The sequence below is a fragment of the Desmodus rotundus genome, chromosome 2, assembly GCF_022682495.2.
Source record: "Desmodus rotundus isolate HL8 chromosome 2, HLdesRot8A.1, whole genome shotgun sequence".
Classification (NCBI taxonomy): Eukaryota; Metazoa; Chordata; class Mammalia; order Chiroptera; family Phyllostomidae; genus Desmodus; species Desmodus rotundus.
The window spans coordinates 168095830-168117827 of NC_071388.1; the positions used below are offsets into that span (position 1 = coordinate 168095830).

A 21998-nucleotide genomic window follows, 5' to 3' on the forward strand; every position below is an offset into this window, starting at 1 on the left:
AATAATGGTACACTTGCGTAGCCCACTTACTATGAATGGAGCTTGTAGGACTGGGAGGTGCTCTGAGTGAGTCAGTGAGTCAGTGGTGAGTAAATGTGAAGGCCTAGGACATTACTGTACACTACTGTAGGCTTTATAAACAGTGGACACCAGCATCGCCACAAACACTTAAGTGCTAATGTGTTACGCTCTGATGTTACATTGGCAATGTCACTAGGCAATAGGAATTTTTCAGCTTCATTATAATCTTTGAAAAAATATTTTAAAGATTTTATTTGTTTATTTTTAGAGAGAGGGGAAGGGAGGGACAAAGAGAGGGAGAGAAACATTGATGCCTGAGAGATGCATCGATCAGTTGCCTCTTGCATGCCCCTAGCTCAGCAGCCTGATCTGCAACCCAGGCACGTGCCCTGACTGGGAATCGAACTGGTGACCTTTCAATTTACTGGATAACGCTCCAACCAATTGAGCCACACTGGCCAGGGCAGCGCCCTTATAATCTCAAGCGACAACTGTCTTGTATGCAGTTTGTCATTGACCCAAGTGCTTATTGTGTGGCATGGCTGTAGTATATATCTCAGGCTTGGTGCTTATCCATGGTTTTAGGCATCCTCTGTGAGGGTTTTGGAACGTATTCCTGGAGGATAAGGGAGAGACTACTCAATACATGCAGTCATCATCAATAGTGCTGTTACTGTTTTTATTTATATTTTTGTTGTAATATTGGGAAGTGAGGCTTTATAACTTGCTTCAGTTGTGACAGTAGTAGAACTGTAGTGTGAACTGACTACAAAGCATATTACTTAACTCTTCGCACTACATGATGTTCTCTGTCAAGGTCAATGATTGGCCCAGGCCTAGTGTTGTTCTCGCCTCTCCAACCCAGTCTAGTTCTGGATTCCAATTACATGTTGTCTTCCAAAATACAAGATGTTGTGCTGCCTTTCTCCCGTATATATTAAAAATAGTTTTATTTTTGTAATGCAGTAGCAGTTGGAACATGAGGCTCTGTAATAAAATAATAATAATCTCCCAAAATAAATAATTGGGGGCAGTTTAATGTTTTTTAATTTTCTTAGACTTTTTTTTTTTTAAAGCATTATCACTTTTTAAAGATTTTATTTATTTCTTTTTAGAGAGAGGAGAAGGAGAGGGAGAGAAACATCAATGTGTGGTTGCCTCTCATGTGCCCCCTACTTGGGACCTGGCCTGCAACCCAGGCATGTGCCTGACTGGGAATTGAAACCACCACCCTTTGGTTCGCAGGCCCACGCTCAGTCCACTGAGCTATGCCAGCTAGGGCTTCTTTGACCTTTTAAGTGTATCTTTTTTTAAAAAAGATTTCGTGTATTTACTTATTTCTAGAGAGGGGGAAGGGAGGGAGAAAGAGAGGGAGAGAAACATCAATTTGCAGGAGAAACATCCACTGGTTACTTCTGGCACTCCCCTAACCGGGGACCTAATCCGTAACCCATGCATGTGCCCCGACAAGGAATTGAATTTGGGACTTTTTGGTTTGCTGGTTTGCAGGATGATGCCCAAGCCACTGAGCCACAGCAGTCAGGGCTATAATTGTATCTTGAGAGTAACTTGATTCTCCAGTCCTCCTTTGTTGTAGGTTAGTAGTGTGTCATTGTGAGTCACAGTGATACATTATTAGCTTCAGAGAACTTTTTGTATGGTTCTGAGTTAATCATTTTGTTTTCATTAATAGAAAATTAAAACTCATTTGTAACCCTTTTTTCATGTCAGCTTTGGATTTGAATAGTAGTAACTTTACTATTCATTTCCTGATAGGTTTGGTCCCTATAAATTCTTACGTTAGTCCTGCATTTATAAGGCATATAGGAGGTACTTGACATATGGGATTATTATTTGACACAAGATTAGCATTTACCAAAAATAATGTGTTTTATTGAGGATAAAATATAGTCAAGTAGAGTATAGGAAATTTTGGGTCAGATGTAGTTACAAATATTTTTTTTATTGAAAAACACTCGAGAGCTTTTTATGTGTAAATTTCCATCAAAACATTATAGCATATGGCCTTTCATAAATTTCCTATCAGCACAATATAGTATATGGCCTTTTATAAAGTTTTACCACAGTACCACCCCCCAAAAGTCTCTTTTTATTAAAATATACTTTAACAAATCCATTTGACTATAAACTCTTTGGAAGGACTTAGGGTAATTTTCAACTCAATTCGGAATTCAGAGAAAATGACGAGGCAGCAGGTTGAGCAGAGAACCTTCAGAAAGTTACGTGGAGTTGGAATCATGTGCAAGGTCCTGTAGAACAGTCGTTCTCAGAAATTGAAGACCAAATGGTTTTTAGATTATAGCTGTTGGTACTTGGCATTGAAGTTAAAACTGAGAACTATCTTAAAGTATTTATTAATTAAAATAGTCTGTTTCATATAAACACAAATAAGTTTTTTTAAAGTAAAAACTTTTCTATAAGAAAATATTTTCATGAGCAGAGTGACATTGTTTTGTTTTTCAAATCTGAATGTCTCACTTGAAATACAACTGAAATCTCTTACCTGCTTCTGTATTCAATGTGAATTGATTGAACTACCTTAAGTAGTATCCGGACAAGTCCAATGTACTGTCATGAGTGAGTGAGAGTGAAAAAGGCAAAAGAAACTGTAAATTATTACGAAAAAGGTTTTGACTTATCTGATCCCATGGGAGGGTCTTGGGGACCCGAGGATCTACGGACCACGCTGGTACAACTGTTGCTATAGTAATTAGAGTATGCACTGCATTACTGGCTGAGAGCTCATGCTTTGCATTTGATTGCCTAGATTGGCATTCCAGCTTTCTTTCTGGAAGTTATTTCACATCACCCTGTTAAGTGGAGCTACTAATGAGATCTACCATAAGATTTGTAGAATTAAATTATGTATGTAGAGAATGGATTAAAACTACTCAGTGAAAAGCTACCATTCATATCATTTCAAATATTTCGTCCTGTTATGTCATCCTTGCTCACAAGTTATCTCTGCCTTCCCAACTCATTTCAGGTAAAAGCCTAAGTTTTTACAGTGGTTCACAACATTTTTCTTCATGATCTGATATCTTGTTACCTCCCTGTGCTCACCTGCTTGTTCTGACCTCATTGTGCAGACTCACCCTTCACTGTGCAAAACTTGCTTTATTGCTCTTCATCAAACACCAGTCATATCCCTGACCAGGGACTTTGTACTCAGTTTTTTCCCCACCTAATATTCACATCTGGCAGGTTTTGGCACTTCAGTGAAATTTTTTTTTTTCTATTAAACCCTTCCACATATGTATGTACATACTTATCTCACTTCTCTGCTTTTTTTTTTTAATTGCAGGATTGTCTGTTTTATGACATATTAGGTATTTACTTATTTGCCTCTCTTTCACTAGGATTTAAGACCCATTCGAATAGAATTTCTTGTGTGATTTTCTAGTCTAACTTGTTCACTACTGTAAATTAGATGCCTGGAATTATGCTTGGTGCATATTTAAGTGCTGAAAAATATATTTCTTTATGAGTGACTCATTATTTCCACTCCAAACACTAAAGAAAAGTGGTCTCTGCTGCTCAGAAATGTGTGGTCCCAATAGGACAGTGCCTCTGAGACAAAATGAACATGTAAAGCATTTAGCTTGGCATGTTAGACATGTGGAAATATTCATTAGTTGGTAGCTGTTATTGAAGGATAAGAAAATAAAGAGCAGAACCAGACATTTCAGATAGAAATGACCTGAATAAAAGAAAACTGTATTCACATCTTAGGGGTCAGGGTCGGGACCATTTAGTGGCAAACTAGAAAAATAAGGGTAGCACTTTACTGTGGAGGCCAGGCCATTTGGATTTTGTTCTGTGGGTAATGAGTTACTAAATATTCTGAAGGCAGAGGTGCCATGATGAAAGTGGTAGGTTTGGAAGATGATTTCAGCAGAAGTCTTTGAGGTTGACTGATGATCCTTCTGTTGTAGGCTTAACGGGCAGTTAATAAAACATTTGGAAAATCTTAAGTTACTCTCACTTATTTATGACTTCTCAAACTGTGTGATAGTATAAAATTATCATTTGAGGACAGTGGTGTATTTTAAACTATTCATGCAATTTTCAACTTTTAATATACTTTTTCATTTAAAAATAAAAGCTTTGATTTGAGTAAATGAAAATGTTTATATTTGTAACTAACTCACTAAATATGCTAATATAGGGCAAAGTATGTTTAGTCCAGCAAACATTGGTCAACCACGAAAGACAACATTATCTCCTGCCCAGTTGGATCCTTTTTATACTCAAGGAGATTCTCTGACTTCTGAAGATCACCTTGATGACACATGGGTAACTGTGTTCGGGTAAGGTTTCTGGATCATTTACCATTAAAAAAAAAAAATAACCCCCTCCTCAATGTTTCATAATGAATTTCATCAAACATACAAAAAGAAAAAAAAAAAAGGATTGCAAAGCAAACACCTATATACCCACCACCTAGATTCTACACTTAACAGTTTGATACATTTATTTTATATTTTATTAATTCATCCTTTTTTGTTGTTGTTGGCATATTTCAGAGTAAGTTGCAGACATTAGTACAGATCACCCTGGCACTTCAGCGTGCATTTTATTAACTAGTGTTCAGTATACATTTGTAGTCTCATTATCTGTCTGTTTGTCTCTTCTTAGATTATTTTCTCTTCAGCATATTTGCTAGATATTGCAACAGAGTTGCCCCATTAAGCTTAGGAAACTCCTTTCTCTCTTTCTAGTTAGTGTCTGTTTCTCTGCTTATAGTGGGCTGTACCACTTTGGAACTAACAAATTGAATTTCATTTATGGGAGACTTCTGGCTAAGATGGAGGTGTAGGTAGATATGCTTTGTTTCCTCATACAACCAAAAGAAGGAAACAACCAGTGTAAAAACAAAAACCAACCAAAACTTCCAGAAAATTGAACTGTATGGAAGTCTGACAACCAAGGAGTTTAAGAAGAAACATTCATCCAGATGGGTAAGAGGGATGGAGATGGGCAGCCAGGGGCAGAGAAGTTGCGTGGCTGGGCGGCAGCTGGTGGACAAGGAGGTCCCACACTGGTGTGCGGATAAGCTGGGAGGAACAACTGGGAGCGAGATAGATGGTACAACCCAGGGTTCCAGCACAGGGAAGTAAAGCCTCAAGACCTCTGGCTGTAAAAATCTGTGGGGTTGCAGTGGCGGGAAAAACTCCCATTCTCACTCAGAAGGAGAGTCCATTGGAAGGACCCAGGGGTCCTGGAATGTACACAAACCCACCCACCCAGGAATCAGCACCAGAAGGGCCCAATTTGCTTGTGGGTATCAGGGGAAGTGACAGAAAGTGGATGAGAGCTGAGCAAGTTAACAAGTGACATTGTTCCCGCTCTGACCCCTCCCCCACATACAGTGCCACAATGCAGGGTTACCCTGCACTGGTGAATACCTTAGGCTCCATCCCTTACAACGTAACAGGTGTTCCGAGACAAAGAAAAATGGCCCAAATGAAAAAATAGATCAAAACTCCAGAAAAGGAACTAAGCGAAAAGGAGCCAACCTATCAGATGCACAGTTCAAAACACTGGTAATGAGGGTGCTCACAGAAGTCATTGAGTATGGACAGAAAATAATGGAAGAAGTAAAGACTATGCAAAGTGAAATAAAAGAAAACTATACAGGGAACCAACTGTGAAGGGAAGTAAATCAGGACTAAAATCAATGATTTGGAACAGAAGGAAGAAATAAACATTCAACTGGAACAGAATGAAGAAACAAGACTTCAAAAAAATGTGGAGAGGCTTAGGAACCTCTGGGACAACTTGAAACATTCCAACATCCAAATCATAGGGGTGCCAGAAGGGGAAGAGCAAGAAATTGAAAACTTATTTGAAAAAATAATGAAAGAAAACTTCCCCATCTGACAAAGGAAATAGACTTCCAGGAAGTCTAGGAAGCTCAGAGAGTCCCAAAGAAGTTGGATTCAAGGAGGAACATACCAAAACACATCATAATTACATTACCCAAGATTAAAGATAAAGAGAGAATCTTAAAAGCAGGAAAAGAAAAGGAGACAGTTACCTACAAAGGAGTTCCTATAAGATTCAGCTGATTTCTCAAATGAAGCCTTCAGGCAAGAAGGGGCTGGAAAGAAGTATTCCAAGTCATGAGAGGCAGGGACCTACATCCAAGATTATTCTATCCAGCAAAGCTATCATTTAGAATGGGAGGGCAGATAAAGTGCTTCCCAGATAAGGTCAAGGTAAAGGAGTTCATCCTCACCAAGCCCTTATTATATGAAATGTTAAAGGGACTTATCTAAGAAAAAGAGGATGATCAAAACTATGAAGAGTAAAATGACAAACACACAACTATTGTCAACTGAACCTAAAAAACAAAAACAAACTAAGCAAACAACTAGAACAGGAACAGAATCAGAGAAATGGAGTTCACATGGATGGTTATCAGCAGGGATGGGGAAGGAAGAGAATTGGGGAAAAGGTACAGGGAATAAGAAGCATAAATGGTAAGTACAAAAAAGACCAGGGGGAGGTTAAGAATAGTATAGGAAATGTAGAAGCCAAAGAACTTATATGTATGACCTATGGACATGAACTAAGGTGGGGGGGGGGTGGAATGCTGGAGGGTGGGGGAGTGCAGGGCTGAGGGGGATAAAGAGGAGAAAGAAACGGGACAACTGTAATAGCATAATCAATAAAATATACTTAGAAAAAAGAATTTCCTTTGTGAATAAATACTATGTCGCAAGTATATACATGTATATACTTTCTAGTCACAGAATATTGACTTAATAAAAATTGTTTCCAACACATCTAGATGCATTTTGGATAGATTTTTAGATCAGAAAAATACTTTACAGCATCTTAGAGATATTGCATCATTTACAGATGAGGAAACTGAGGTACAGATGAGTTGATTTATTCAGAGGTTTACATCTAGTTACTAGTAAAGCTTCAGCAAAATCCGGATCTTCTGGTTTTTAAACTGTTATTTGCTTACACTGTGTGCATTATATAAGGCTTGTTTCTGAAAGTGTTATGTGTCATACTGATAACTGAACCTAATTATATTTAGTTTTGGGTTAAAAAATATAAAAATACATGAGCTCCTTGAAGGAAGAACAATGCACAGTAAATGTTAGTGGACTTTATATATTCAGTTTGTTTGAAAGTTAAAAATTCAAAAGAATATATAAGAATATACAGTGAAAAGTTTCCCTCCCCACTTTGGTTCCCAGCTACACTTTTTTTACCCTTTAAAGCAGTAATTGACAGCTGTATTTTGTGTAGTCTAATAGAGAGATTCTCTGTGTTACTGATTCTGTTTAGTTAAAAAGTGGGACCACTGCCTTTTCCTGTTTTGCAGAAGTTTGCACTCAGCCCTTTATTCATAGTAATTGGGCTGGATACTTGATTTTTGTGTTTGTTTAAATTTTTATATTCTCTCATGAAATGGCTGTTTTTGAATTTGTATGTTCAATTCCAAGTTTGTTTTTTAGTCTCAGTAGTAATGGTGACAATTATAAGATTCCTTAGGAGTTGGGTAAATTACTTCAAGTACTTCTGCTAGCCCTTTTCTTCATTTTTAAGACATACACTTTCTCAGCTATTTATTTTCTATTAGTTTTATTTTTTAGTAACCCTCTATATGAGTCTAGTTGAAGGAACTGAAACATTTTCTTCTAAGGAATAAAATATGTCGATCATTTATAGAGAAATACATCTAAAATACATAATATGTGTTCTTTGATAATTTAACTTTTCCTCAGGTTGACTCAGGGTCTGCATAGGGTACCACTCATTGTTTTAGCGTGATTCTTATACAGGGTATTGGAATATTTTGACTCAGAGTGGCCCTGGAGTCTTAAAATTCCATTGTATTTCTCAGGTTATCTCCCTCACTTGCAACCATTATCTCTCCCCTTCATTTATATTTGCTGTGGCTCTGCTTTGTTAGGTACCCTGCCTCATTTGCTGTTTTTCTTTGGAGTTAGAAATCATATTCAAGCTTATGTAATATAAAATAAAATTCCAGTCCTGAAATGTAGTATTTTACTTACATAGATTTTACTCACATAGATTTTAATCTGTGGAGTTTCTCATTTATTTTGTGGACTCAGATTTCCCCCCCAAACCAAGCTCCAGATAACTGTAGTTATTGGCAAAGGAAACTCTAGATTTTCACATTGAAATAGCTCTGTGGTTTGGACTATATATGTGTTAATGTCTTATAAAATATTTGAACCATAGAGAACTTTATAAAGAAGAAAGTAAAAGTCACTTAGAATTTTCCCACAGAGTATATGGCTATTAAAATTTTGGTAACCATCCTTTTTAAATGTTTCCATACCATTGATAATGGTACTGACTTCTATTTTTGTTTTAGGACTAAATTTATGAATTTTCAAGTGGTACTCAGTGTATAATGATAATGACTATATAATTTAAAATTCTTTCCCTTTTAATAACTGTAGTACATCTAAATATTTCTTTCTTTCTCTCTTACCCACACACACCACCCTTGTAAAATAAATATGTACAGAACTGCAGCTCTATAACTCTTTAGTTAGGGCTGTGATATGGCAGAGTGGAATTTTAGAGATTTCAGGGGAGGAACCTGGGAATGCAGTAGAATGGCTGAGTCAAACCTGATTTGAACATACATGCTTTTGGGTGATTGGCAGTGATAGTGATAGATTTAGCTAATAGGGGCAAATGGGATGATCAAGGATTTCCCGTGGTTCTAGGTCTGTGATTTTCAACTGGTGTGCCTCAGCAGGCACACTGGTGTGCCACAATAACTTTTAAAACATACAATTACCTATATTTAATGAGAGGCACTAACCGCTTTTCCCTTAGATTGTCAAATTTTAAAAAATGACAAATTTATGCCTATGTTTTTGTCAGATTGGTAAAAAAATATATTTTTTGGTGTGCCGCAAAATTAGTTTATGTGTGCCATGGGATGAAAAAGGTTAAAAAGCTCTATTCTGAATGGTTGGGAGGAATTTATTTTGAAACCCTTGTAAGTAGGGTAATTTGCATTTGTTTTTATTGGGAAAGATGACTGGACAACTCTTTTTTTCAGGTTTCCTCAAGCATCTGCTTCCTATATATTATTACAATTTGCACAATATGGGAATATCTTAAAACATGTGGTAAGGCTTAATTCTTTTCAATTCAAGATTTAGGCTGAGGACAGATAAGCTAGGAATGGAAGGAAACTTTGCTGCTTATTTTATATCTGCTCTTCCTTTTTTCAAAAGTTTTCATAGAGTATGTTAGAGTCTGGAAGGCTAGAAGTCGCATACTATTTGTCAAAAACAGACAAACAGAAAATAAGCAAGAGAACTAAAATTTCAGGCTTCCTCCCACCTCTTTGCTTAATTAGTTTACAGTCTCTTAAAGAGGGAAATTATGCCAGACATCATATCATTTTTCAGTTTGAGCTTGTTTTATTGGGGATAAAGGGAAAGGGAGTTCTCAGGGCTTTTTAGCTTATAGAGAGCTTTTTTAAAAAAATTATGCTAACTTTGCATAAATTATAAATAAGATTTTTTTCTATTACTAGAGATTAATGTGTTCAACTCCTACACAAAATCAGGTGATGAATAGTTTTTTAAAATATAGCAAGTATTGATAAGACCTTTTTACTAGAAACAGTTATCTTTTTAAAATAACCAATTCATAATTTTAAAAATTATATTAGAAACAGTTACCCTTGAGAGTTGCTTTGCTTTCAGAGACTATTTACCACATATTCTTTATATTAGAGAATTGAGAGCCAGATAGGAATCACTGAAGTTGTTTAATGGGATTTATGTTGAATCCCACTACATAGCTTTTTACAGGGCATCAAATAGAAAGTGGAAGCAGATTTATCTTCATATATTCCTATTTTCTAGTGTAATACATTAAGTTTAGATTTTACATTTAAAGAAACAGCTTCATTTTTTGCAGATGTCTAACACAGGAAACTGGATGCATATTCGTTACCAATCTAAACTGCAGGCCCGGAAAGCCTTAAGCAAAGATGGGAGGATTTTTGGAGAGTCCATCATGATTGGTGTAAAACCATGTATAGATAAAGTAAGTCATTGTTTGTGTAAGGGAAATGTCTTAATCCATTTGAAGAGCACAAGGCTAAATATTGACATTAGTGGTTATGTCACTTTGCTTCACTATGCCTGTTTTTCCTACTTTGTAAACTCTGACGATGTTACAGGGCTCTTTTCTTGGTAAGCAACTTATCCAGGGTAGTGAAAGATGAGGCCTAGATTCTATTCTAGGTCTCTTAACTACTAACTCATTCTTTCTTATGCAAAGCAGCATCAAATTTCTTTAAGTACTTCAAAGGAATGGTGTTATTTCAGAATGAAATATTTCACATAAGCATTACCTTAAATAGTGGAAGCTTTTTATTAGGTATTTCTATATTAAGATACAGTATTCAAAAATTATCATGTATTTATATACTTAAAAAACAATACTGAGCACAACTTAAACTTTTCTTTGTGACTTTAAAGTCATCACGATCATTCTTGAAGTAAATATGTGTGAAATATACTACCTATCAGGGACTGTGCTTAGAAATTGTCTACACTGGTGTACAAAGCACCCTGGCTCCTGGTGCTCATAGTATATATAGGATCGCTGTCATTATTACATTGTGTTGGACCAGAAGTTTGCAGAGGCTAGATGAGAATTCGGGGTTACTGGGTACTAAATAGCATTGGACTTCCCCCTCCTCTCAGATTAATTTCCCCCTCCGCTCAGATTTCTCCAAGGATTCTCTTTTTCTTTCTTGCTGGTTTTCCATACTGTTTGTTAGGAGATTCTTACTCTTGTGAGTTTGTAGTTGTCTTGAGGATGATTGAGGTCACCGAAGTTAGATTTCTGGCTGAACATTAGATCTCAAATGCAAGCCAAGAAGCATATATTGTTTTATCAAGCCCAACATTATTTAATGTTAATAATTAACATTATTAATTGGATCAGATAAAGCATGCATCTTTTAATAAAGTTTTCTTTATAAATAGGATGTAGTAAGTTCTTTATCTTTTTTTCTCTAGAGTGTTATGGAAAACAGTGACAGGTGTGCTTTGTCATCTTCATCTCTAGCCTTTACACCACCAATCAAAACCTTAGGTACACCCACCCAACCTGGAAGTACTCCTAGGATTTCTACCATGAGACCTCTTGCTACAGCATACAAGGCTTCTACTAGTGACTATCAGGTATTTTAGGGATTGGATACATGGATGTACTTTGAAGGCTGCAGTGCACAGCATGTTTAACAGTTTCATTGCATTGATCTGTATGCCATTAAATATTAATATTTCCTACTGAAGTGATTGCCTTGATGAAACCTATGAACTTTATATTAAATTTCCTATTTAAAAAATTAGAATTTTGGCCAATTGGAAGTGTCTCTTGAATTTTTAAAAAAATTTCTTTGCCATTTTAAAAACATTTTCAGAGTTTAGTTTTTTAAGTAATCTTTGCATATTTAAAACGTTTTTTTTTGGTGAACATCTCTGGCATGAAGGAATATTAAAAGCCCTATTAAATTGATAAATTGATGGTATCACAAATGAAGAGCCCTAGGTTCTGTTGGAGGAGCCTTTCTTTTGAGATTATCAAAAGAAAGCATTGACCAGCTCCCACTTCAAATTTTCTCATTTCAAAAAAGTTTAAAGGACAAATTTATTACATTCCTTGAAGAAGGGTAGGAGTATTATGACTCTCATTCAGTTTGTTATTATCCCCTAATTATTGGGCAGGAGTTCTGAACTTGCCTAGCAACAGACATGAGTTCTAAAAAGGCAAATAAAAAATTTGTCACTTTATATTTTGATTTCCTCATGAAATTTGGAGATCATTCTTGAACTGTGGGATTTTTTCCCTTTAGTTTCTTTTTATTTTAAAGCTCTTATCTCTCGTAGCTTTTGTGATTGTTCAGTTTTCTAATTTAAGGAGTAGATGTAATTACCAAAGGAATACAATTTTACTATCCTTAAAAATATAAGGGCATTCTAACCAAAGCCATATTTTAATTTTTAAATATACAGTTCAATTCTACAAATGCACTTTAGTGTTTGCCCTGTTAAATTAGTCATTATCTCTAGAATTGACTATGAAGCTAAAGAAACCATAACCTAACAATTGTGTGTTTTTTTAATAGGTCATTTCTGACAGACAGACGCCAAAAAAAGATGAAAGTCTTGTGTCCAAAGCGATGGAGTACATGTTTGGCTGGTAGCAAAGTTAGAGCTAAGAACTCAGTCAACTACAAAGGAGGAGGCTGCTGCACTGAAACAGCAGAGAACTGCTGGGAGCCCTTCGGTTAGTTATATAACCACTCGAGGCCCTATTGGATAGCTGTCTCATACTTTTGGAAGACTCTTCTGTAATGATACAGTATATTTGTAGCTCGCACTTTAAAAGATGCTTGAGATGTTTTAAAGAAACAAAAAATCCCTTCAGGATTTTGTGCTTTCTATGGTAATGCACACTTAAGCACAGAAAACTCAGCATTGATAACTGAAAATTACATAATTGAGTTTGCATTGAGGCCTTGCAGCCTTCATGAGTTGATGGGGTGAATTTCGTGAAGAGTAATCGTCCGGCTACTTCTAACAAGACACAAAGATTATAGTTAGCAATTTGAATTATGGCCTTTTAATTGAGATAGTATTTAATATTTTAATTATCCTTGTTTGGGTATGTCATCGTGGATTGTCATCTTTCAGTATACTTAAAACCAAAACAGTCTTTTAAAAACCTAGTAAAGTTCTTGATAATAAACTTTGCCAATTATATGTATCGGATGTTTTTTGAAAGAATGATTTATAAGTTCTAAGTGCCTGCTGAAATGGAGAAAATATGTCATGAACCTCCATGTACCCATAAACCAGCTTTAGTGACCTTCAATATGTTGTCATGCTTTTATTTCAAATGTGATGTCATTCTTATCTGAATATTTGAGGGCATATCAAAAAAGAACATTTCTATATGTAATTATAATATCAGTATCACACCTAATAGAATTAATGATTTCTTAATATCTAATATCCAGTCTGTTTAAAAATTTTTCAGAAATGTATTTATGGTTGAGTGTACACATGTATTTAGCTGTTATGTCTTTGGAGTGTCTTGAGCTTCCCCACTTTCACCCCTGCCTAACACACTGGGACTTGCTGAAGGAGCCATGTGAGTCTCCTGTAGTGTCCCGTGGACGGAATTTGTTGTTTTCTTTTGTTGTTGTTGTTTAACTTGTTCATCATCTATCCGATATCCTGGAAGTTAGATCTAAAGAGGATTAATTAGATTCCGATTTCATCATTTTTAACAAGAATATTTCATACTAATATGGTATACTTTATATCATACGAAATCAAGAGGCACTTAATTCTGATTGACCCCCTTTTAATGATGCCCAGATTGGTCATTGGCCACATGGGCAGCAGAAGCCTTACACCTTCGTTGGAAAGTGTCCTGTAGCCTTTTTACAAATTTTTTTTAAAACATGAATTAATGACATTTGCCTGAATCAGTTGTTAAGGTTTGCAGAATGGTGATGTTCCAAATTTATCGTTCCTATTGTACTTACTAGCTGCAGTTCTTGTGTGTAGAAGAGCCTTGATCCGTGGATGAGTGCTGTTTGGAATATACACATGCCACACTGGCAGCGTTCAGATTTAATCCTTTCCCTTTATTGGTTTCAGAGTAATTTTTGGTGTCGTGGCAACCTCCAATGGTGTCCTATGAATTAAAAAAATTGTTTTCCCCTTTACTGTCACTATGAAATTATGACTTTTTTTTCTTAATTTAGTGTTTCAGTTACTTGTCGTCATTATTCTTTTGTTCAGATTATCCCCTTTGGCTGGTGAGAACTTTTATCAAGGTGGCTCTTCTGTGCAAAGGAGGTTTTTAATTGAAATATATCTCACCATAGTACAGGTATCTAGGTATGCTGTACCTTTCCTTACCTGTAATACATCTTTATAAAAAAAACAACACACTGTGTACAAGCTTTTAATACGCTTTTTAAACCACAGCAAACTACCATTGAAGACGGGTTTCGTTCTCTGAGATGAAGTGATACTAAGGAATATACAGGCATGAATGCAATGATACAGGCATTGATTTATCGTTACATTTATAGAGTATTTTTCATCTGAAACTTTTATGTTGAAGTCTTTTCAATTTAAAATAGAATTACATTTTATATTCTATTTCATTATATGCAGAACTCAATTAATTGAGGTAGAACTGGCTTTGGCTACTAAATCCCATTAAACTATTGCATTTGTACTTGAGTTACACACATTTTTGTAAAAACACTGTGGTTTTTTTTTTTTCTTTTAGAAGGGCATTTTATTTCTATAGAACTCTAAAACTGTGTAGCATGAAGTTTCCTTTCTGACTAAAAATATTTGTTAGCCATGTTTGGATTAATGTTTTTTAACCTGATATTTTACGTATCTTTGTATCCATCACAGCATTTATTTAAAAAGAGCCAGGAAATATATGAATGTAATAAACCAGCATGTTGAATGCCTCAAACTTACACAATGTTACAGTTCAATTATGCCTCATTAAAAATACAGTAATTAAAAAAACAACAGCAAAAACAGAAAAAAAAAGCCAGGAAAATCTCAGCAAGTAAGCTGCCATATTTTCCAATACTGTACAAAAACAACAGATGTGGGAACTCTGGAGCTATAGAAATTACCCTGAAACAAGGCTCTTTCTAAAAGTTCAGAAAAGTTCATTTCACACAAAAATAAGTAATGTAAAACTATAGTCCTGCATGGTTTTTATATCCTACATGCATTGAAAGCATATCAGAAAGACATGCCCATAAAATCAAAACTATAACCTATTATTTTAAAATGGGTAATAAAAATTTTTAAAGTGATACAAAATGTGAACAAGTACAAAAAGTCAATTTGAAAAACTTGGGAAAATACTAGAAATAAAGGGGCAAATAATTCAGAAATGAAGACTAAACTATAATAAACACAAAGGCGGAGAGACAACGGATAATTAAAGGAAGTAAAATTTAAAAAGGAGAACAGCTTTAGAAATCAGAAAAAACATAGAAAGGATTAGTGGGAAAATATCAATTTTAGAGATTTAAAACTATCAGAACACATATACTGAGCAAAATTATATTAAAAATACTTTGCTGAAAACAATGATAAAGAACTATACATTGAAAAACCCTGCCTACTTGAGAATATTATCCCAGATATAAACTTTGGTGTTGGCTATCTAAACAAAAACAAGTGACTTATAAAGAGCAAGACTAAATTTAACATTATGACAGGAAAATGACACATTTAAGATATTTGTGGTGGGAAAAAAATGAGTAAAAGATTTTATATCTAACAAAACTTTTTAAAGTATAAAAATCATTGCTCAGACATTCTCAACACGTAAGAATTCAGGAAACATATTTCCCTTGAGCGTTTCCTGAGTAGTAACTGACTAGAGAATATGCTCAGACAAGGTAAATAACTAGAACCATGTTGACATAAAGTCTGTGGTGAGCATGAAATTTGACATCCCATCACTAGAACAAAGTGCTGACCAGGTTTATTGCTGGAAGCTTACTTAGCCCATGGGATGGATTTCCCCTCATCACTGTCTTGCAGCAGTCCAGTTTTGGCTTCTAGCAACAAGTCAATCTGATCCATTTGTGAACCAAGCCTGATTTTTTTTTTTTCTCCTTTGAACTCCAATGAAGTCGTAGGTTGTAAGTTGAGAGAGGGAGAGATGTTAGTTTCTTGGAGGTAAGCGATGTGGGATTCTGGGCTACCTTTTCATGAAATTTGGAGCCTCTAGACCTGCTTGGGCCCCATCCTAAATGTACAATTGTTTCTTAATATTCTGGCTGATTCTTGTGTCTTGGTGGATCTGACGATGCCCAGCTTAGGATGGGCAGCTCTGGTCACACGGTTATGCCGTGATGTAAGTGATGGTTAGGTGCGAAGTCATTTGTTCCAGTGCACCCTCTCACCTTCTTCTGTTACCGTCTCACTTTGGGACCCCCTAAAATCTTCTAAATCATGTGAGAAATGCTTTGAAGCATTTTTCCTGTGTATATTTTGTGTTGTCTCCAAAATCCAGAATACTAACTACTAAGTGCTGTATCTTTGTTAGTGGTAGGAGGAGCAAGGCGAATAATTCATCCTTCAGGAAGGAATGTCTCAGCATGCCCGTGACCACCTGACCCCTCATAACTTCACCAGTATGATAAGCCTCTGAACTTCTGTGGTGTGTCAACTATCTTCTGGCATATGTGTGCCTTACCAGGAAGTCCAGGACATTTTCCACTTATTTCTGCAGGTTAAATGAACATGATGCCATCACCTTAGACCACCACACTGTCCAGGTGATCAAGAGTTCTGGCTGTACTGCAACATACCTACTGTGAGACAGACGGGAGCCAAGATTCCATTCATCACCTGGCTTCCTTATGTCCCTGTTCCAACAGGAACCGTGAGGAACATTTTGGTTCATCAGTGTCAACTAAGACTCTGTACCTACAGCCCTTAAAATGCCTGGGTATTCCTCTTCAGTATATAGTTAGAAAAATGAAGATAACCTGGGAGAATTGCTGCTGTGTAACCAACTTTGGCCTTTAAAATTTCATCCTCAATTGGAACTGGCCTCCCATTTAGTCTGTCTAAGAATTGACCCATGTGGAACCGTCTCTGTGGTCACTGATGTCAGTCTTCTGCATACCTGCTCTTGATATATTAAAATTACATGTAGACAAATACCTTTGGTGGCTTCCTTCCCCTTCCCCTTTAAGAACGCATTTTATTTACCAAATAAATATACAAAGTTAAAATACAACTTAATAATTGGGTAACTATCAGTCAAGAAATAGACTTTTAATAGCGTGTCTCCATATGCTCCATTTTAGTCTCTATCCCACAAACATAAGCACTTTTACAGTTATTTAAATAGTTTTATTATCCAAATGTGCATACCTAGATACTATAAGTTGCCCTTTAAAAAACTGATGTCTTTAATGAAGGAGAACTTCCCAAATATGGCAAAGGAAATAGACTTCAGGAAGTTCAGGAAGCTCAGAGAGTCCCAAAGAAGTTGGACCCAAGGAAGCACACACCACATCATCATTAAGTTACCCAAGATTAAAGATAAAGAGAGAATCTTAAAAGCAGCAGAAGAAAAGGAGACAGTACCTACAAAGGAGTTCCCATCATATTATCAGCTGATTTCTGAAAAGAAACCTTGCAGGCAAGAAGGGGCTGGAAAGAAGTATTCAAAGTCATGAGAGGCAGGGACCTACATCCAAGATTACTGTATCCAGCAAAGCTATTATCTAGAATGGAAGGGCAGATAAAATGCTTCCCAGATAAGGTCAAGTTAAAGGAGTGCAGCATCACCAAGCCCTTATATGAAATGTTGAGGGACTTATGTAAGAAAAAGAAAAAATACCAGTAAAGTGATGACAAACTCACAAATATCAACAACTGAACCTAAAACAAAAACTAAGCAAACAACTAGAACAGGAACAGAATCACAGAAATGGAGATCACATGGAGAATTATCAGAGGGAGGGGGTGGGGTGGGGAGAATGGGGGAAAAGGTACAGGGAATAAGAAGCATAAACGGTAGGTACAAAATAGACAGGGAGGTTAAGAATATTATAGGAAATGGAAAAGCCAAAGAACTTACATGTACAGCCCATGGACATGGACTAGGTTGGGGGAATGCTGGTGGGAGGGAGGGTATAGGGCGGAGGGAAATAGGAGAAAATGGGACTACTGTAATAGCATCATCAATAAAACAAAAAAAAGAAAAAGTGACCTTTTAAGTCTATTTATCCACAGGTCCTCCCTGCATCCTTTTCTTTCTTTACAATTTATTGTTGAAGAATCAGTATCATTTGATGTACAGGATGTACCACACTCAGGATCTGCTGACTGTGTACTCCCAAAGTAGTTCTGCATGTTCTTCCGTGTTGTGTGGTTTTCAAATTGACAGATGGATCCAAAGACTTGATCAGATTCAGGTTTGATCTCTTGTCAAAACTGTAGCTAATGCTGTTTTCTTTTTATCAAGGCTGCGTTAATTTATTTGGGGGTTAAAAGGGGTGATATTCTAATTTTATATTTAGTAGCATTTTTATGAAAGCACTTAACCTTCATTTGTATTTTGTTACCAATAGTGTAGATAATATAGAAAAAACAGAATATATCCTTAAAATTTTTCAAGTTAATGAATTGGTTCCTGAATCTCTGGAGATGACTAATAAATTTATCAGGTTCTTGAATTACATTGTTTTCCTTATAACATTAATGAGATACCTTAGGAATTTAACTCATTTATATCAATTGGCCTGTGCTAAAATTGGTTTCACTTTATGCTTTGCTTAATATTGCAGAACCTACCAATGATGTTAACTGAGGACTTACAATATTTAGTTATTAACTGCAATTAAGGATATTTGATGGTTTTAGTCCATTATTACAAATACATTGAAGCACAAGTCATCCCATCTTTAGGAGCTTCTTTGTTAGCTCAAGTTGGCTTGAGTCCTTTTCTTTAATTGTATTTTTTCTATTACCATTACCCTGCAGTCACCACGCTGTTGTCTGTGTCCGTGACTTCCTCTTTGCGTAATCTCTCTACCCCGTAACTCCCCCCAACCCCGAGCTGTCATCCTGCTCTCTCTGCGTCTGTCTTTATTTTGCTTGTTAGTTGTTTGTTCATTAGATTTCAATATGAGTGAAATCATATGGTATTTGTCTTTGCCTGACTTATTTCACTTAGCATAATGTTCTCCTGGACCATCCATGCTGTCGCAAAGAGTAAAAATTTCCTTTTTTATAGCTGAGTAGTATTCCGTTGTGTAAATGTCCCATAGTTGTTTTATCTACTCTGATGGACACCTGGACTGCTTCTGTATCTTGGCTATTGTAAATAACATTGCAGTGAACATAGGAGTGGATATAGTCTCTCGAGTTGGTGTTTTGGGTTTCTTTGGATAAATTGCCAGAAGTACAATTGCTAGGTTATAAGGCAGTTCCATTTTTAGTTTTTCGAGGTAACTCCATACTGCTTTCCACAGTGGCTGTACCAGTCTGCATTCCCACCAACAGTGCATGAGGGTTCCTTTTCTCCACATCCTTGCCAGCACTTGTTGTTTGTTGATTTATTGAGGAGAGCCATTCTGACAGGTGTGAGATGGTATCTCATTGTGGTTTTAATTTGCATTTCTCTGATGATTAGCGACAGTGAGCATCTTTTCATATGCCTATTGAAACTTCTAGTAGTCTTTGATAATTTCTTTATTTGCTGTGAAAAGATGTTCCATGATCACCTTGTTACATTTTCTGCTGCATCCCTAAAATTAGCCATTTCTCCAATAAACCTTAGTTCCTTTTCGAGAAAATAACTTAAAAAAAAAGAGTTTATTTATTTTTAAAGAGAGAGGGAGGGAGAGAAACATCGATCATTTCCTAGCTGGGGACCTGGCCTGTAACCCAGGCATGTGCCCTGACTGGGAATCGAACTGGTGGCCTTTCGGTTTGTGGGACAACGCCCAACCCACTGAGCCACACCGGTGAGGGCAAGGGGAAATAACTTTACACCATAATCTGGGTACTTGAAATTGCTTGTTTCTACTAAGTTACTTAACAAAGTACCTCATGAGCTCATACTGATAGAACTTAAACTCAACACTATAGGTTATTATCATTACTATAACTTGTAAACATTTTCTGTTTTACTTATATCTCCTAGAATTGTGGTTTTAAAACATGTAGGTAATGCTGACTGCCAAGAACACACAATGGGAGAAGGGTAGTTTCTTTAATGAATGGTGCTGGGAAGCTGGATATTCCTATGCAGAAGAGTGAAATTGAACCCTTACATCTCACTGTGCAGGGGTGGGCGGACGTACGTTTACGGTTCATGTGGAAAGAGACATCCGGATTATTACAATAGCTTTATTAACTCTTCTGTGTACTCAAAACCGTAAACCTATTTTACCCACCCCATATACAAAAATTAATGTGAATTAAAGTCTTAAATGTATGACGTGGAACTGTAAGACTCCTAGGTGAGAACATTTTGGTATTTCCTGATGTTATTTAGGTTGGTTGTCAGGAAGGAGATAAAGCAAAACTTTTTCTGTTGTCTTGAACCAGTCTCAGTTTGTAAAATCACACCCACCTTCACTTCCATCTCTGTTCACAAGGTCTTAGGACTGTGACCTGAATTCAGGAGGGGTAGAATGTTAACACAAACCAAATGGCAACATCACATTTTACTCAGAATTGCTTGTGATAATAGGCCAAATTTATCTACCTGACAGTCTTCCCTCAGTATAACTTCTCAGGAGACTGTCACTGAAATTTGAATATTGGGTAAGCATCTAGGAACATTGAAATGAATAGCATTTGAAACCATTATGGGTTCTTGAGGGGAGGGAGTGTACTGAAATTGATTTAAAACCCCCTGCTCACTCTCCTCTGCTCCCATGGGAAAGAGGACAGAAGTGTGTGTGTGTGTGTGTGTGTGTGTGTGTGTGTGCGTGCGTGCGCGCGCGCGCGCGTGTGTGTAGAGCTGGATGTTTTTCAGATGGAGAACTATGGTGTTTTATTCCCAGCTATATATTTTTTACCAATCAAAGAAAGGTAGTAATGTATTTAGGAGCCGTAATTCACAAAGAACTTCATTGCTGAGTAAAAATGGAGTAGTTTGTAGCTAGAAAGTTTTCAGTTAAATTCCTCATTCCTTTCTGAAATGTTTTTGCCTTTTCTCCAAAATGTATTATCAGGTCCTCATAAAGTGTTATATGCTTAAATCTGAACAGTCCTTTCCCTTCCATCCTTCCTCTTGCTACTTGATCTCGACAGGAAGTTCTTGATCATTCATTTATCAGATGTTTATTGGGTACTTATTATGTCTTACGTTTTATGCTAGGTACTGGAGGTTGAGCAGAAGTAAGACATGGGACTTTGATCTTTTTTCTGAGACTCAAAATGATTAATTTAGTGTTTCCTCTTCACCTCCCCCTCCCCCCTTTTACCCATATGTACCCAGAGTTCATCATGTTCACCCTTTAGTCCCACTACGCTTCTAGGTTACCCAACCCCCATCTTTCCAATACTATGAAGAAAGAATAATAGCAAAAAAGAAAAAAAACCAAAAAGCTTCTTTTGCATTGCTTTTTAAAACAAAGTTTAATTTTGAAACATAGCCTTATTCATCTACTAATTGACAATTAAAAGAAAGTTTATGGCCATTAACAAATCTTGAGCTAGGTGACATTTTATTTATTTTGATTGGGTGTGTGTGTGGGGTGGGGCTGGGTGTTTGGCCTTATGTTTTGTAACTTTAAAAAATTTCTTTCTTGTTCAATTACAGTTGTCCCCATTTTCCCCCATTACTCTCCCCTGCCCTGCCTACCCCCCTCTCCTACATTCAAGCCTCCCTGCTCCTGTTATCCCTGTGGGAGAGGTGGAAAGAGGCTGAGGCTACATGCGGCGGGAAAGGGACTCCCCTGAACCCAGCCTTCCTGTTGACCAAGGCACCAAACATGTCACAGACCTGTTAAGCCCGGCTCAGCTGCCAGCTCAGTGTCACCAGGAGCCTGTTCACGTCATGTGGAGCTGGAGAATTACCCAGCGAAGCCTTGCCTTACTTTCTTCTTCACAAGATTTTGAACTAGAATAAAATGGTGTTATTTTAAGCTATTATGCTTTAAAACAGGTGATAGGTTACAAAGCAACTGGAACAGAGGATAATAACACAGAATACATCAATGGCTTGCTTAAGGTCACTTAGATATATATCGCAGCAATGGGGCAGAAACCAAGATTCCTTATTTTAGAATCAGTGTTGTGTAATTATGGCATATTTTATTTAATAATTAGGCTATTTGATTTTTAAATCAGTTAAATTTAAGGTGCGCTGGAGTATGGAAT

At 36.5% G+C, this 21998-nt stretch overlaps 1 protein-coding gene across 2 annotated transcripts in view; it reads left to right on the top strand.

Annotated features, from left to right (window-relative positions):
- Window positions 1-20584, top strand: part of NUP35 (nucleoporin 35) — a 42724-nt gene extending 22140 nt beyond the window's left edge. Inside the window, exons 5-10 of one of the 2 annotated variants that reach the window (XR_006655572.2) lie at window positions 4211-4352; window positions 9110-9179; window positions 9982-10110; window positions 11094-11258; window positions 12206-12366; window positions 16378-20584. Coding sequence is in view for 1 of the 2 variants with exons in the window: in XM_024561502.3 (XP_024417270.2) it covers window positions 4211-4352; window positions 9110-9179; window positions 9982-10110; window positions 11094-11258; window positions 12206-12283 (584 nt within the window). In the remaining variant the exon portion in view is untranslated. Of the gene's footprint in view, window positions 1-4210; window positions 4353-9109; window positions 9180-9981; window positions 10111-11093; window positions 11259-12205; window positions 13823-16377 lie in introns of those variants that run through there. The other variant, XM_024561502.3, reaches the window with a different exon arrangement.
- Window positions 20585-21998: the final 1414 nt, after the last annotated feature.